This window comes from Coregonus clupeaformis, chromosome 20 (genome assembly GCF_020615455.1).
Source record: "Coregonus clupeaformis isolate EN_2021a chromosome 20, ASM2061545v1, whole genome shotgun sequence".
Classification (NCBI taxonomy): Eukaryota; Metazoa; Chordata; class Actinopteri; order Salmoniformes; family Salmonidae; genus Coregonus; species Coregonus clupeaformis.
The window spans coordinates 49,730,944-49,747,345 of NC_059211.1; the positions used below are offsets into that span (position 1 = coordinate 49,730,944).

General features: G+C 42.3%; 2 protein-coding genes across 5 annotated transcripts in view; one reads left to right on the forward strand and one right to left on the reverse strand.

Annotated features, from left to right (window-relative positions):
- The first annotated feature begins 48 nt into the window (after window positions 1–48).
- On the forward strand, window positions 49–8,985 carry LOC121533602 (40S ribosomal protein S27-like). The gene is made up of 4 exons (XM_041839691.1): window positions 49–198; window positions 886–994; window positions 8,221–8,331; window positions 8,469–8,985. Exons 1-4 carry the CDS (start codon window positions 193–195, stop codon window positions 8,495–8,497), a joined length of 255 nt encoding a protein of 84 aa, XP_041695625.1. The 5' UTR covers window positions 49–192; the 3' UTR covers window positions 8,498–8,985.
- The window catches only part of tpm4a (tropomyosin 4a), a 29,238-nt gene continuing 21,667 nt past the window's right edge, over window positions 8,832–16,402 (reverse strand). For 2 of the 4 annotated variants that reach the window (XM_041839686.2, XM_041839688.2), the window contains 7 exons: window positions 14,443–14,576; window positions 13,983–14,100; window positions 13,504–13,574; window positions 13,140–13,215; window positions 12,369–12,431; window positions 12,183–12,252; window positions 8,832–10,184 (listed from right to left, as the gene is read on the reverse strand). In XM_041839686.2, the coding sequence (XP_041695620.1) occupies window positions 10,102–10,184; window positions 12,183–12,252; window positions 12,369–12,431; window positions 13,140–13,215; window positions 13,504–13,574; window positions 13,983–14,100; window positions 14,443–14,576 (615 nt within the window). In that variant the 3' untranslated portion in view covers window positions 8,832–10,101. Of the gene's footprint in view, window positions 10,185–10,784; window positions 11,047–12,182; window positions 12,253–12,368; window positions 12,432–13,139; window positions 13,216–13,503; window positions 13,575–13,982; window positions 14,101–14,442; window positions 14,577–16,402 lie in introns of those variants that run through there. The other 2 variants (XM_041839685.2, XM_041839687.2) reach the window with 1 other exon arrangement.

A 16,402-nucleotide genomic window follows, 5' to 3' on the forward strand; every position in this document is an offset into this window, starting at 1 on the left:
ATAGAAAAGCCAGCTGATTGTGCGCTTGCAGTCAATGTCCCACCCATTAAGATGTGATCCCACCCTTATACAGTTTTACAACTTTTCAGCTTCACATTCACAACAACAATATCAGTGTACAGTCTGCAAGCCGTGCTATAATCTTGTTATCAAAGTACAGTGCCAGTGAAATAACAATAACCAAGAGAAGCAATGTCGGTAAGTGTTTTTTCTTTGCTCATGTGAGAAGTAGCCACACATATCGTGTTTACGCCACTGGAATAGCCAGTCAAATACTGTAGGCCTACTTCTTTATTGGAGGCCTTGCTTTCAGTGGTGTAAAGTACTTAAGTAAAAATATATACCCAAATGTACTCGTTACATTTCGAATGCTCAGGCAGGACAGCAATATGGTGCAATTCATGCACCTATCAATATAACGTTTTGTCATCCCCTCTGCCACTGATCTGGTGGATTTACTAAACACATACTGCGTTTGTAAATTATGTCTGAGTGTTGGAGTGTGCTACTGTCTGTCCGTAAAAAAATAAAATGAAAAATCGTGCCGTTTGCTTAATATAAGGAATTTGATGTATAGCTTTTACTTTTACTAAAGTATGATGATTGATTACTTTTTCACCACATGTCATAAACAAATTAAATAGTGGGGCTTGTCCTGGGAATGGGATATATGTCTGGGCATGCCTCAAAAATAGTTTTTGTATCAGACATGAGAGGGCGCCCTTGACTTATTTACATCAAAACCATACATTTATATAAAATATTATTATAACTAACTAAAGATTAACGTTTTAATCTGTGTTTATATAATTATATGGCTCTTAATGTATAGACAAATTGTGTAAACTGCAAAATCATATATTTATACATTAATCCGTATTGCAGCTCGCTAAGGACCTAATGCACCCTACTTTGGAGGCTGAGAGGCAAAGACACAAGAAGAAGAGGTTGGTTCAGAGTCCCAACTCCTACTTCATGGATGTAAAATGCCCAGGTGAGTAGTAAGGATGTACAACTTCCCAAGTTTGCGACTTGCCATTAGGGCTGGTAATTGCCAGGGACCTCACAATACGATATTATCACAATACTTACAGTACCAGTTAAAAGTTTGGACACACCTACTCATTCAAGGGTTTTTCTTAATTTTTACTATTTTCTACATTGTAGAATAACAGTGAAGACATCAAAACTATGAAATAACACATATGGAATCATGTAGTAACCAAAAAAGTGTTAAGCAAATCATAATATATTTTATATTTGAGATTCTTCAAATAGCCACCTTTTGCCTTGATGACAGCTTTGCACACTCTTGGCATTCTCTCAACCAGCTACACTGGAATGCTTTTCCAACAGTCTTGAAGGAGTTCCCACATATGCGTAGCACTTGTTGGCTGCTTTTCCTTCACTCTGCCGTCCGACACCCCAAACCATCTCAATTGGGTTGAGGTCGGGGGATTGTGGAGGCCAGGTCATCTGATGCAGCACTCCATCACTCTCCTTCTTGGTAAAATAGCCCTTACACCGCCTGGAGGTGTGTTGGGTCATTGTCCTGTTGAAAAACAAATGATAGTCCCACTAAGCCCAAACCAGATGGGATGGCGTATCGCTGCAGAATGCTGTGGTAGTCATGCTGGATAAGTGTGCGTTGAATTCTAAATAAATCACAGACAGTGTAAGAAATGATGGACTGTCATTTGTCTTTGCTTATTTGAGCTGTTCTTGCCATAATATGGACTTGGTCTTTTACCAAATAGGGCTATCTTATGTATACCCCCCCTACCTTGTCACAACACAACTGATTGGCTCAAACTCATTAAGAAGGAAATAAATTCCACAAATTAACTTTTAAGAAGGCACACCTGTTAACTGAAATGCATTCCAGGTGACTACCTCATGAAGCTGGTTGAGAGAATGCCGAGAGTGTGCAAAGGTGTCATCAAGGCAAAGGGTGGCTATTTGAAGAATCTCAAATATAAAATATATTTTGATTTGTTTAGTACTTTTGTGGTTACTACATGATTCCATATGTGTTGTTTCATAGTTTCGATGTCTTCACTATTATTCTACAATGTAAAAAATTGTAACAATAAAGAGAAACCGTTGAATGAGTAGGTGTGTCCAAACTTTTGACTGGTAGTGTATGTGCCGATACGATATATATTGTGATTCTCACGATTCTACATATGCATTGCACTTCGATACTGATCTTTTATTGCGATTTGATGGTCAAAATATTGCTCACTATATATCTGCTGCAGAGAGACCATGAGAAAAGTAGTTTTGATCAGTCATGGAAATAAATGTGCTGAAAACATGTTGGCTCAATATTTAGAAAGAAGATGGAGAACAAGCTATTGGATGAACAATACTGGAGTTTTGGCCCAGGTACAGCCGACTAGTGCTAGCAAACACTACTCTAGCAAAATAATAATAATAACAATTTTTTAAAAGTTACATCCTGCCCGCACCTGCAGCTTTCATACCGTACCCACACGCTCCAGCTGGCTTTCTGTCCAACTCCCACCTGCTCCTGCAAGAACTGGTCCCAAACCCAACCACAGTCCTGCAATGTTATTTTAGGCATGTGATTCAGCTCGCTTGCCAGCCATGGTCTCAGCAATTTTGCGCCCTATAGGCAATATCAAAATGTGCAAAAGTAAGTAATAGGTTAAATTACCAGAGATTCTCACATGGCCCATTATATTAGGTTATCGGTATTACTGGGCTATATCAGCCTAGGCTAGACGTAGTTTGAAGAGAGCAGAGTAGTTGGAGATACAGGGGACACTTACAATTTCTCTTGAGATACGTTTTATAGCCTACCTTTTAGGAGCGGGGCGATTTTCAGATGGAGACAAATATGGGTGATGAATATTTATTCCTAGGCAATGTAGTAAACTTTAGCCTAATCATATTTAGGAAGTACATTTCTTTGAAAATATAACTGCCCCGTGCTTCTCCGTCCATGCGGCTGTAGTCCAGGCTACTTTATTTAATTGAGACCACACGCGCACCTGATCTTGCACGTATGGCTATTGAACTTGAAGCAGCAAGAATGATGAGAGCGGACACTTGCACTTTCTCTTGAGCTACGTTTTGCATATAGAATATAGCCTACCTTTTAGGAGCGGGACAATTTGCAGGCAGAGACAAATTACTGGAAAATCAATATTCTTTGAAAAGGAAAGGTGCAACGCTCGCGCAACATGGTTGCGCCTTCTCCTTTTCAGTGATTATCTATTTTTTGGATTGCACCTCGACTCATGTTGGTTGAGCGCCCTCCACTTCTTTCCATTACCGATATTTATTTACAGACACTGTAATAAACTATAGCCTAATCATATTTAAGTTAATTCCTTGGAAAGATAACTGTCAAGTGATTCTCCTCCACCCATGCATAGACAGCCTACTCGATTTAATTGAGACCACACATACTGTAGGCACACTTGATCTTGCATGCCCAACTTGGAGAGGAGAGGTAGGCTCAGTGGAGATTTTAGCATGTAAATCTTGGTGGGGTGAAAAAAAAGAAATAAGTGGGATGCATGCCAGCAAACCCACAACACAACACTAAACAATACATTAATTGCACTATAACGGTGACAGACGGTGCCCACAAACTGTTAGGGCCTACATAAAGCTGTCCCAACAGCAGTCCCAACATCTTACCACTGCTACACCTGGCTATCAGCGGAGCCTTGTCTGGCAGCAAAACAGTTCATTCAGCCTCATTTACTGCTTTAAAAAAAAACATAGCTGATATAGCTGACTTGCTTAAACAAATGTGGTTTCTACTGATAATTGAGATGTACAAACTATGGCATAAGGGGACGACAAGCGGATAAGAGGCAATCCGTAATTTCGATTAAGACATTAATGAGCGAGCTAGGATGGACGTAGTCAATAACTATTTGTTAAGCACTTTTGAAATGTAGTGTCTCCATGAGTGACAGAACATTGAGCCAATCACAGCGCAACTAGAGAACATTAACAACACCTACGCTCCGTATTTTCCGCTGGCTGCCCCACCACCACAGAAAGCACTGAGCTAGGCTGAAACACCTGCATTTTGGAGCTGCCTTACTCAAGAAAGCAAAAAAGAGACCATGTTTGTATGCAGCTTTAAGTCAATGATATATATATACAGTGAGGGAAAAAAGTATTTGATCCCCTGCTGATTTTGTACGTTTGCCCACTGACAAAGACATGATCAGTCTATCATTTTAATGGTAGGTTTATTTGAACAGTGAGAGACAGAATAACAACAAAAAAATCAAGAAAAACGCATGTCAAAAATGTTATAAATTGATTTGCATTTTAATGAGGGAAATAAGTATTTGACCCCTCTGCAAAACATGACTTAGTACTTGGTGGCAAAACCCTTGTTGGCAATCACAGAGGTCAGACGTTTCTTGTAGTTGGCCACCAGGTTTGCACACATCTCAGGAGGGATTTTGTTCCACTCCTCTTTGCAGAGCTTCTCCAAGTCATTAAGGTTTCGAGGCTGACGTTTGGCAACTCGAACCTTCAGCTCCCTCCACAGATTTTCTATGGGATTAAGGTCTGGAGACTGGCTAGGCCACTCCAGGACCTTAATGTGCTTCTTCTTGAGCCACTCCTTTGTTGCCTTGGCCGTGTGTTTTGGGTCATTGTCATGCTGGAATACCCATCCCCGACCCATTTTCAATGCCCTGGCTGAGGGAAGGAGGTTCTCACCCAAGATTTGACGGTACATGGCCCCGTCCATCGTCCCTTTGATGCATTGAAGTTGTCCTGTCCCCTTAGCAGAAAAACACCCCCAAAGCATAATGTTTCCACCTCCATGTTTGACGGTGGGAATGGTGTTCTTGGGGTCATAGGCAGCATTCCTCCTCCTCCAAACATGGCGAGTTGAGTTGATACCAAAGAGCTACATTTTGGTCTCACCTGACCACAACACTTTCACCCAGTTCTCCTCTGAATCATTCAGATGTTCATTGGCAAACTTCAGACGGGCATGTATACAGTGGGGGAAAAAAGTATTTAGTCAGCCACCAATTGTGCAAGTTCTCCCACTTAAAAAGATGAGAGAGGCCTGTAATTTTCATCATAGGTACACGTCAACTATGACAGACAAAATGAGAGAAAAAAATCCAGAAAATCACATTGTAGGATTTTTAATGAATTTATTTGCAAATTATGGTGGAAAATAAGTATTTGGTCACCTACAAACAAGCAAGATTTCTGGCTCTCACAGACCTGTAACTTCTTCTTTAAGAGGCTCCTCTGTCCTCCACTCGTTACCTGTATTAATGGCACCTGTTTGAACTTGTTATCAGTATAAAAGACACCTGTCCACAACCTCAAACAGTCACACTCCAAACTCCACTATGGCCAAGACCAAAGAGCTGTCAAAGGACACCAGAAACAAAATTGTAGACCTGCACCAGGCTGGGAAGACTGAATCTGCAATAGGTAAGCAGCTTGGTTTGAAGAAATCAACTGTGGGAGCAATTATTAGGAAATGGAAGACATACAAGACCACTGATAATCTCCCCTCGATCTGGGGCTCCACGCAAGATCTCACCCTGTGGGGTCAAAATGATCACAAGAACGGTGAGCAAAAATCCCAGAACCACACGGGGGGGACCTAGTGAATGACCTGCAGAGAGCTGGGACCAAAGTAACAAAGCCTACCATCAGTAACACACTACGCTGCCAGGGACTCAAATCCTGCAGTACCAGACGTGTCCCCCTGCTTAAGCCAGTACATGTCCAGGCCCGTCTGAAGTTTGCTAGAGTGCATTTGGATGATCCAGAAGAGGATTGGGAGAATGTCAGATGAAACCAAAATATAATTTTTTGGTAAAAACTCAACTCGTCGTGTTTGGAGGACAAAGAATGCTGAGTTGCATCCAAAGAACACCATACCTACTGTGAAGCATGGGGGTGGGAACATCATGCTTTAGGGCTGTTTTTCTGCAAAGGGACCAGGACGACTGATCCGTGTAAAGGAAAGAATGAATGGGGCCATGTATCATGAGATTTTGAGTGAAAACCTCCTTCCATCAGCAAGGGCATTGAAGATGAAACGTGGCTGGGTCTTTCAGCATGACAATGATCCCAAACACACCGCCCGGGCAACGAAGGAGTGGCTTCGTAAGAAGCATTTCAAGGTCCTGGAGTGGCCTAGCCAGTCTCCAGATCTCAACCCCATAGAAAATCTTTGGCGGGAGTTGAAAGTCCGTATTGCCCAGCGACAGCCCCAAAACATCACTGCTCTAGAGGAGATCTGCATGGAGGAATGGGCCAAAATACCAGCAACAGTGTGTGAAAACCTTGTGAAGACTTACAGAAAACGTTTGACCTGTGTCATTGCCAACAAAGGGTACATAACAAAGTATTGAGAAACTTTTGTTATTGACCAAATACTTATTTTCCACCATAATTTGCAAATAAATTCATTAAAAATCCTACAATGTGATTTTCTGGATTTTTTTTCCTCATTTTCTCTGTCATAGTTGACGTGTACCTATGATGAAAATTACAGGCCTCTCTCATATTTTTAAGTGGGAGAACTTGCACAATTGGTGGCTGACTAAATACTTTTTTTCCCCACTGTATGTGCTTTCTTGAGCAGGGGGACCTTGCGGGCGCTGCAGGATTTCAGTCCTTCACGGCGTAGTGTGTTACCAATTGTTTTCTTGGTGACTATGGTCCCAGCTGCCTTGAGATCAAGATCCTCCCGTGTAGTTCTGGGCTGATTCCTCACCGTTCTCATGATCATTGCAACTCCACGAGGTGAGATCTTGCATGGAGCCCCAGGCCAAGGGAGATTGACAGTTCTTTTGTGTTTCTTCCATTTGCGAATAATCGCACCAACTGTTGTCACCTTCTCACCAAGCTGCTTGGCGATGGTCTTGTAGCCCATTCCAGCCTTGTGTAGGTCTACAATCTTGTCCCTGACATCCTTGGAGAGCTCTTTGGTCTTGGCCATGGTGGAGAGTTTGGAATCTGATTGATTGATTGCTTCTGTGGACAGGTGTCTTTTTATACAGGTAACAAGCTGAGATTAGGAGCACTCCCTTTAAGAGTGTACTCCTAATCTCAGCTCGTTACCTGTATAAAAGACACCTGGGAGCCAGAAATCTTTCTGATTGAGAGGGGGTCAAATACTTTTTTCCCTCATTAAAATGCAAATCAATTTATAACATTTTCTACATGCGTTTTTCTGGATTTTGTTGTTGTTATTCTGTCTCACTGTTCAAATAAACCTACCATTAAAATTATAGACTGATCATTTCTTTGTCAGTGGGCAAACGTACAAAATCAGCAGGGGATCAAATACTTTTTTCTCTCACTGTATATATATTTGTTTACATTGTTTGTAAACTGATATGTGACGCGTAGTAATGCGCTGAATGACGGGTCGCTACTGAACTTGAAGCAGCGAATTCTGAGAGTGTGTGAATAATGCAACAAATAGGTGCTTTTAATACAATATGTAGACCCAGGCTAATGCATACAAAGCAGAAAGACGGCCGTTTCCAAACAATCTGCGCGAGCAAAAAATATTTTCATCCCAAAGTTGTCTGTCTGACTGCCCGCTCCCGCCCGCAGCATGAAAAGTTACGACCGCGCCACAATGATCTCTGTCAGGACCCGCAGCCCTCTACTTGGAGTCAAAGTATGGATTTATCTTCCAAAATAATATCATGATATATAACTGTATCGATTTTTCCCCCATCACTATTTACCATACTGCATTGATAAACTATGTACATGTAGTGTTCACACTATTATTATAATAACATTATTATCTAAAATAATTATAATAATTTACAACAAATAAATTAAGCATGAAAATAAAGCATTTACAAAGGCTTATTAAAGGGATAGTTCGGGATTTTGGCAATGAGGCCCTTTATCTACTTCCCCAGAGTCAGATGAACTCGTGGATACCATTTAAATGTATCTGCTAGCGTTGCACAGTGACAAATTCTACAGGAACAGCTAGCATGCCAGTCATTGCGCTAACGCTTGTTAGCAATTGCACTAACACTAGTTAGCAGCTTCCATCAAACTGCACGCAGATACATAAAAATGGTATCCATGAGTTAATCTGACTCTGGGGAAGTAGATAAAGGGCTTCATTACCAAAATCCCGAACTATCCCTTTAAAGAAAACATATTATATAAGGGAACAGAAAAACATCTTTGTTGTCCCGTTTATTCCAGGCTGCTACAGGATCACCACAGTGTTCAGTCATGCCCAGAGAGTGGTGCCCTGTGGCGGTTGCTCCTTCGTCCTGTGCCAGCCCAGAGGGGGGAAATGTCGCCTCACTGAGGGTAAGAAGTTGTACAATTACATTGCTCAAGAGCCTGAACTTATACAGTAGCATATGCACATACTATATCAGTTTAGAGCTCTATTGAATGTCTACTGATTATTAACTTGAACTTCTCTTTCTCGCCTCTCTATCCAGGCTGCTCGTTCAGAAGAAAGCAACACTGAGGGAGATTACAGTAGTGAGCTGTCAACTCTGATAGTCGTGAAAGGTGGACCATGGATGATTCCGACTCTTCAGTCTTAATTTTAGCATACATTATATTGATTGGAATGGGTATATTTAGCTGAGCTGATTGACAGTGCTTTGACCTTATTGTGATGTCTGTCTTTCATGCAAAATACAAGCAGAGTCATATGTTCAGCTACAATATTATGTCTTCCTTTCATATTGAATAGGAATAATATGATATAATATAAGTTGAAATAGTCTGCCTCTGTATGTTTATGAAATTTATATTTTTCTTAGTAAATAATACAATAAATAATCGCTTAAGCCAGGTTACTTTGTTTTGTAAAAATTTATTAGATTGAAAGTGGGAAAGGTGAATGAAACATTTCAACACAGACTCAGTCAAATGTGAAGCTTTTTTCAAGGGCAAAGGACGAGAAGCCATGATCACCTTCACAGACAACAATAAAAACATTTGAGGGTTCATCTTCTCTGGTATGTGTATTCTTTGGTTTCAAGAGTTCCCCTGCCAGAAAGTGGTGAAAAACTGGAGCAATACATCTTCTCAATAACTAACATTATTCTACTATATACAATAAGTATCCATGTTTTAATACCGTGATTGATGCTCCAGTGGTGCTTATTTGGCATAACTTTTACTGTATATGCTACCACCAAATTTTATACCAGGAATGTGATTTTACACCTAGGGCTAGGCAGTCAAATGTAGAGCTGGGATAGTGGTCCAGCACGTCAGGGTATAGCGGAAAGGAGGTGCTATGAAGCTGCATATGGTGGCACTTTAAAACCATAGAGATTATAGGTTAAGTCAGAGGATGGGATGCAGTTCTTTAAAGGATTTGTATGAGGCTCTTTTCACATCATCAAAAACAATGATTTTGGCTTTGGCAAACCCTCCATCTGACTGTCTGTCAGTCATAGTATTTTACCACCACCTGTAGCACCACAGACATGTTCACCATCCTTTCCATGAGTCATCCTCTAGTCTCAATGAACATGTTAACACACGCAAGCACACCGAAGGCAGAATATTGACTCATTCTGAAAAGGCACAGTGCAACCTGTGAATATGTTCACATACATTGTGAATGCACTAAATATGACCATGTCAATGGGTGCATGGACAGTAAAGCTGATTCCTGTAAACTGTTCACATAAGACCTCTAGGTGGAGCTCATGAATCATACATAAAATGAAGACCATGTCACTTAACCTATTTCAAAAACATGCTCCTGGAGTTCACATTTCAAATATGAGTTGTCGTTTTTCTATTCTTTACTAATTGGTCTGAATATAAGACTGTTTATAATTATGGTCATAATCCATTTTCTTTTAACACTGGTCTATAATCTCAAAGTTCCATAAAACTAAATGCTGTAAACATAAGAAACAGGGGATTCGAGGATGGTGGTGGATTGGAATGTATTTCTCTTGAAGAGAGAGAGAGAAAGTTGTGACTTAAAAAGAGAAGAAATATTAAGGGTACAAGTATTTAAGTTAATCCCCTTTCACTGGGAATGAAATTGAATATTTATGGAATGTTGCAAGACTTTTATCCTCTCCATCTTCCTCATAATTTTTATAAGCTGTTGAGCTCTTGCAGTGTTTGATCCAGGACTTGATGCATTCCCAAGTTTTCTTCTTTGGCACCTGCTAATTTTTCTGGAAAATAAAAAAGAATGACATTGAATAATTATTGAATGAAACCACACAGGACAGGAGCATCATAAAGTTGATTAATATTAATTCATTCTCCTTAGGTTTGGTAAACAATATTCTACACTGATGCCAAAGCAATTCTTATACAGTATGTCCAACAGCTGTTTAACATAACTGCTGTGGTCATGTTAAGTTGTTCCATATGCAAACCCCAACCACACTAAAGAACCCTACAAAATGCAGATTTGCATGCATAAAACTGATGATGGTTAAGTCTGCAGCTATGTACAGTAACAGTCTATTGAAAGCACTTTGTTGCACTGAACATAAAAGACAAAGCCACTGGACATTTCCGATCTTATGAGCTGTAAGCAAAATGCACACTTTTTAAAACATGTTGTTGTGAACACACCTCAAATACTTAAACTGCAACCACAACCAGGAGTGTGTTAGTCAAGATATACATAGTTGTGTGACATTTATGCAAAAGAGGTGAGGGACACGCAACGTGAATGCATGCCTCACTCCATAAATTCTCACCTTCTTAAAACAGTTGTTTTGAAACATTGAAACATTTAATTCAAGAAGAAAGTATAGTTTAGATGTAGGAAAGAATGGGCTTTTAATGAGTTGAATTGCACAGTGAGATGGACAGAAGGCACAGAGAACTGGAGAAAGGCCTGTGTTTCTGGCAGCTAACCCTGGGACACAGTAGGCCTACAGTGGGAAGGGTGAGAGGGAAGACACCCTGGAGGCAGCAGGAGACAGACAGGAAGAGACATCTACAAGGAGGTCATGTCATTGAGGGCATGGTCCAGCTCCTCGCTGATAGCCTTGTACTTCAGCTTCTGAGCGTACAGTTCATCTGGAGGTCAAAGGGCAGCAGGAAGTAGTGCAGGTAAGGCACAAGGAAAGCAGCAGTAGCAGAAAGAGAGGTGGAGGACAGGGAATGAGAAAGAAAATGGCAGCAAAAAGAGAGGGAAGAGAAAGAGAGGACAGATCAGTGGTTGCAGAAGAGAAAATTCATACAGTATAAAAATGTAAGAACAGAAGATGCCAGAAAGATAAGAGATGTTTGTCTACCTTCCCACGGGGGGCCAGTATGAAAAAAATAAAAAATAAAATAATAATAATAATGTATGCACTCACTAACTGTAAGTCGCTCTGAATAAGAGTGTCTGCTAAATGACTAAAATGTAAAATGTAAAAAATGTACCTGTGAGCATTTCAAAATGAAAATATGTTGCAAATCTTTTTTTATGGGCAGGTGACTACTTTAAGCAATTAAGCCCATATAAAGGTTTGTAAACCCATTCCATGTGGCTTTAGGACCAAATATGCTGATCTAAAAGGATTTTGAGCACACTTTGTCCTTTGTGCAGACAGCAGACACAAAAAGTGGTTGTCTTTGGAGGTCGGCCTGTTGCCGGTTAGTAGGGAATGGGCCTACATATTTCTTTACACTTGAGACCAAGACAGTGTGTTTTATTAGCTTGTCGGAGAAGTTTCCATATGTTTGGCAGAGTACCCTTTCTTCCAGATAAATATTTCCAGCTAGATGAAACACAAAACCCTTGCTGGGACCGTGTCAATGTGAAACTGCATCACAAAATGGAACTGTGCATATTAAGATGTTGTTTCTTTGCTCACAGAGAGGATTAAATAACCAGACCTCGACCTAGGAAACTACATCCACTGGGGATTCCTGAACAAGCTCGACATCTTTACTAATTTAATAAATTGGAATGTCTCCCTGGGAGAAATGTATATGGTAGACTGCGGCCTCGCCAGCCTGACATACCGTATGTTGTTCTGTTTAGAGATACTCAGGTTTAGAGGTCTGAGATGCTACTAAAACTGTTCTTTCAAAATATAGTTTAATCTTCTGCAATAAAATATGTCTAACTTACAGTAACTTGCTCTACACTAAGATAAGTTTACTTTCTCTTCTATATTGCCATAGAGCAGTTTGCAACAGTTTCTTAAACAAAGCACTCATACCTTCCAGGTCGTCGATGGACTTTTCCAGTTTGGCCACAGTCCTCTCTGCAAATTCTGCACGAGTCTCAGCCTGGGGGACACAGAGGGAGTGGGGGGCGTCAGAACAAGACGCCATCTTTGACATGGAGCAAATTGGTTTACTACTGTATGTATTAAGAATCAAATAAGATGCCAGCAACTGCTTACCTCCTTCAGCTTGTCACTAAGAACCTTGATCTCCTCCTCATACTTGTCCTCTTTTTCTGAGTACTGTCAAAATACAAGTCTGTTACAGACAAGCTCTGAATTCTTGAACATGTCTGAACTCCAAGACAGATACAGAAACACACAGACATATTAGCATGAAAGTGCATAGAGAGTGATGGTCTTGCAGGACTGTTTGTCAACCATGCTTCGTTGTAATACAACACTTCAGGTGTGATAAACTGTCTGTGTGTTGGTATAGGGAACACATTGTGCTGTGATGCCAACCATGAGAAGGACATTGATTTAATCAGCACAGCGCAACTGCTTAAGTGGTTAAGGGGGGATCATGTGGCATGACTGACACTAGACCGGCTGGGTAGGAATGCAGAGACAAATCTGTGCTGGTCTAGAACTATTACAACTTCATGTGCCATCAACATTATCATTAAGAAATCAACATCCAATTTGTCAGGTGATAACAGGGTCTTTGTTCTGATGCCTATAAAAGTAAAAGTGTGGCAGGCAGTGATTATACTCAAAACAACTCTGCTTTCATGTCAGCCATGTATAGTCAACTCCTGATAACTGCAAAGGCTTGGGACAGCCCTTAGTGGGCGAACTAACCCAGACCATGCAGATATCCCAGAATAAGTTAAAATAATGTATTTGAATTGGGAATGGGGATCTACACTGCACTTCGCACTTATCCAATGTGCACTTATCAGCAGTTGACTGCATTTACTTGTATGATGTAATAGTATGCACACTGACCTTCTCAGACGAGGCTTCTAGGGACTTGAGGTTGTTGGTCACATTTTTCAACTCCTCCTCCAGATCACTGCATTTACTACAGGGGGAGAAAGGAAGAGAAGTACTTAGCTTGGACATCTCAATAGTTACACAAGCCTGGAAAAACCTTAAAGAAAACTGATGTCCATTTTAGCTTATGGCAGTAAATCACATTTTTGAACTGGACACTTTTTAAAATGTTAATAAAAAAGTGTTATGAAGCTCCTTACAAACCTTTTGACTCTTCTATTTCTAAATAAGAGGATAAGAGACCCCATCACAGAGGGATCCTAACCCCCATTTCCCCTTGTATTCCAGCGTAATAGGAGGAGTGTGCTGCACTTACAGTTCTGAGACTTCTGCCCTCTCCTCAGCTCTCTCCAGCTCTCCCTCCAAGATCACCAGCTTACGGGCCACCTGAGGTAGACAGAGAGAACCATATAAGTGGAACAGTAAGAGTAAAATGAATATTAAAAGTAAGAGTAATGAATGGGAGAACAGTATGAGAACAGTATGAGAACAGTATGAGAACACTATGAATGGGAGAACAGTATGAGAACAGTATGAGAACAGTATGAGAACAGTATGAGAACACTATGAATGGGAGAACAGTATGAGAACAGTATGAGAACACTATGAATGGGAGAACAGTATGAGAACAGTATGAGAACACTATGAATGGGAGAACAGTATGAGAACAGTATGAGAACACTATGAATGGGAGAACAGTATGAGAACAGTATGAGAACACTATGAATGGGTGAACGGACGGTGGGTGTAGAGCTTCACACAGGACAATCTCTATGGGACTATATGAAGTCTCACCTCCTCGTATTTTCGGTCGGCCTCCTCAGCGATGTGCTTGGCCTCCTTCAGCTGCATCTCCTGGATCTCCATCTTCTCCTCATCCTTAGAGGCCCTGTTCTCTATCACCTTCATACCTCTGATTGGACAGGACACACAGTGATATCAGCAACACACAAGACACACTCAATTGCAAGTGTCATTTACATAGCCCATCCAACATGGAGGCACATTGAATCGTTTTACACATTCAAGATGGCTGTCTGGGAAATAGTACGCTTTCAGTACGCTATTGAAGTGGCTGGTCATTTGCTAGCAATGCACATAGCAACAAAACTTAACGATAAAGAACCTTCAAAGCAAGCTGTATGTTCCTGGTACTATCCAGCAGGCCTCAAACCAGCAGGAAAAAGGGCCTATAAATATGCTGTCAAATTAAAGATGATAAATACATCAGTTTCTGTGGCTGGCTGGTACTGACCTCTCGCTCTCATCTGCAGCCTTCTCTGCCTCCTCCAGTTTCTGCAGCGCGGTGGCCAGCCTCTCCTGGGCCCGGTCCAACTCCTCCTCCACTAGCTGGATCCTGCGGTTCAGACCCGCCACATCACCCTCCGCCTGGGAGAAGAGAGGGGGAAGAGGGGTCAAAGGTTAGACAGATATCAGGGTCACACTGACATAGTAATGTGTTGTACTAGAGAGAAGCACGTCCTGCTAAGAGGATGTTCCCTGGATGGAAGCCATCTTATGGAGGTTAAAGACACCCTCAGTCACCCATAACCATGTGTCAGGATCCAAGGACAGGGGAATTCACAGAGAGCCCATATCCTCTCCATGATAACTTAAGCCAAGGCAATCTATATGGCTGAGTTCTTGGGTGTCAAATGAGTCATGCATTCACAGTGTCTAAATGACTAATAACTAAATGGCAAAGTGAATTGAAGGAAATGTTCAAATGGATAGAAGCTAGAGTCTTTTAAGGTCAGTGGGTTTAATGGTGAATGAAATGTGAACAGAACTCTTGATTCCATCTATTAAGAAAACAGAACGGGGTCACGAGATGGAAGAAAAATTGGATGCTCTTCACTCGATAAACAATCCACTTTGTAGATGTCACGGTTTCGGCCGAGGCTGCTCCTTCTCCTTGTTCGGGCAGACTTCGGCGGTCGTCGTCTCCGGAGTACTAGCTGCCACCGTTCTATGTTTTTCGATGTTTGATTGGTTTTGTCTGTTTTGTTACACCTGTTCCTTGTTAGTGTTAATTATGCGTCCTATAAGTTCTCTTGAGTTTTGTCATGTGTTGTGTGTAATTGTTCGTTGTCACTGTGGGATGCTAGTTCATTTTTGTCTCTCTGTTCGTTGTAGTAGAGAGCTCCGCACTTTTGTGCCTTTGTATGTACTTTACCGGTGTGCGTAAAGTTCGCTTGCCTGCCAGGTTGTATGTAGCCGTGTTTGGCTTGTTCTTTTTTGTCTTCACTAAAGACGTCAGTACCAAGCCTCTGTGTGTCCTGCGCTTGGTTCCACACCACTTCTACACTCAACTGTGACAGAATTACACACCATTACTATGGAATCAGCAGGAGCAGCCGCACCTACCGAGATTATTGAGGAGCGCCTTCGTGGACAGGAGGACAGGATCAACCAGATCGGGCACGCTCTGGATAGGGTGATGAACACCCTCCATCGATGGGAGGCCAGCGGAGTACCCACGCCCCCACCTACCACACCATCACCATCGGTCAGTCCACCTGTCCAACTTCCGGAACCCAGTGGGATTCGGCTCTCGCTCCCGAGGGCGTACGACGGCACCGCGGCCGGGTGTCAGGGTTTCCTGTTGCAAATCGAACTCTACCTCGCCACCGTACACCCGGTGCCCTCGGGACACGAGAGCGTTTCCGCCCTCATCTCCTGTCTCACCGGCAAGGCGTTGGAGTGGGCCAACGCCGAATGGAGGAGGATAGACGCCGCAACGATCACCTATGCGGAGTTCTCCCGCCGCTTCCGGGCAGTGTTCGACCATCCACCTGAGGGGGAAGGCGGCGGGGAGCGTCTATTCTACCTCCGGCAGGGGATGAGGAGCGCTCAAGAGTTTGCACTGGAGTTCCGGACGCTAGCGGCAGATGCAGGGTGGAATGAGCGGGCCCTCATAGATTACTTCCGCTGCAGCCTCAGGGAGGACGTCCGTAGAGAGTTGGCGTGCAGGGACACCACTCTTTCGTTTGACCAATTGGTTGACATGGCCATTCGGCTAGACACCCTGCTCGCCACCCGCGGACGTCCTGGGTGGGGGTCGCCCATTCCACCCTCCAGCACCTCCGAGCCGAGTCCTATGGAGCTCGGGGGTGCTGGCGCTAGAGAACGGAGGAGAAGGAGCCCGAGGGGGGCCGTCCCCTGCACCAACTGTGGCCGTGGAGGGCACAGGTCCTCAAGCTTCTTTTTTGTGA

What these genes read in the sequence shown, in the direction of transcription:
- LOC121533602 (XM_041839691.1), top strand. An exon ending in CATGGATGTAAAATGCCCAG is followed by an intron (nt 995 to 8,220) that starts GTGAGTAGTAAG and finishes CGTTTATTCCAG; the next exon opens with GCTGCTACAGGATCACCACA. An exon ending in GAAATGTCGCCTCACTGAGG is followed by an intron (nt 8,332 to 8,468) that starts GTAAGAAGTTGT and finishes CTCTCTATCCAG; the next exon opens with GCTGCTCGTTCAGAAGAAAG.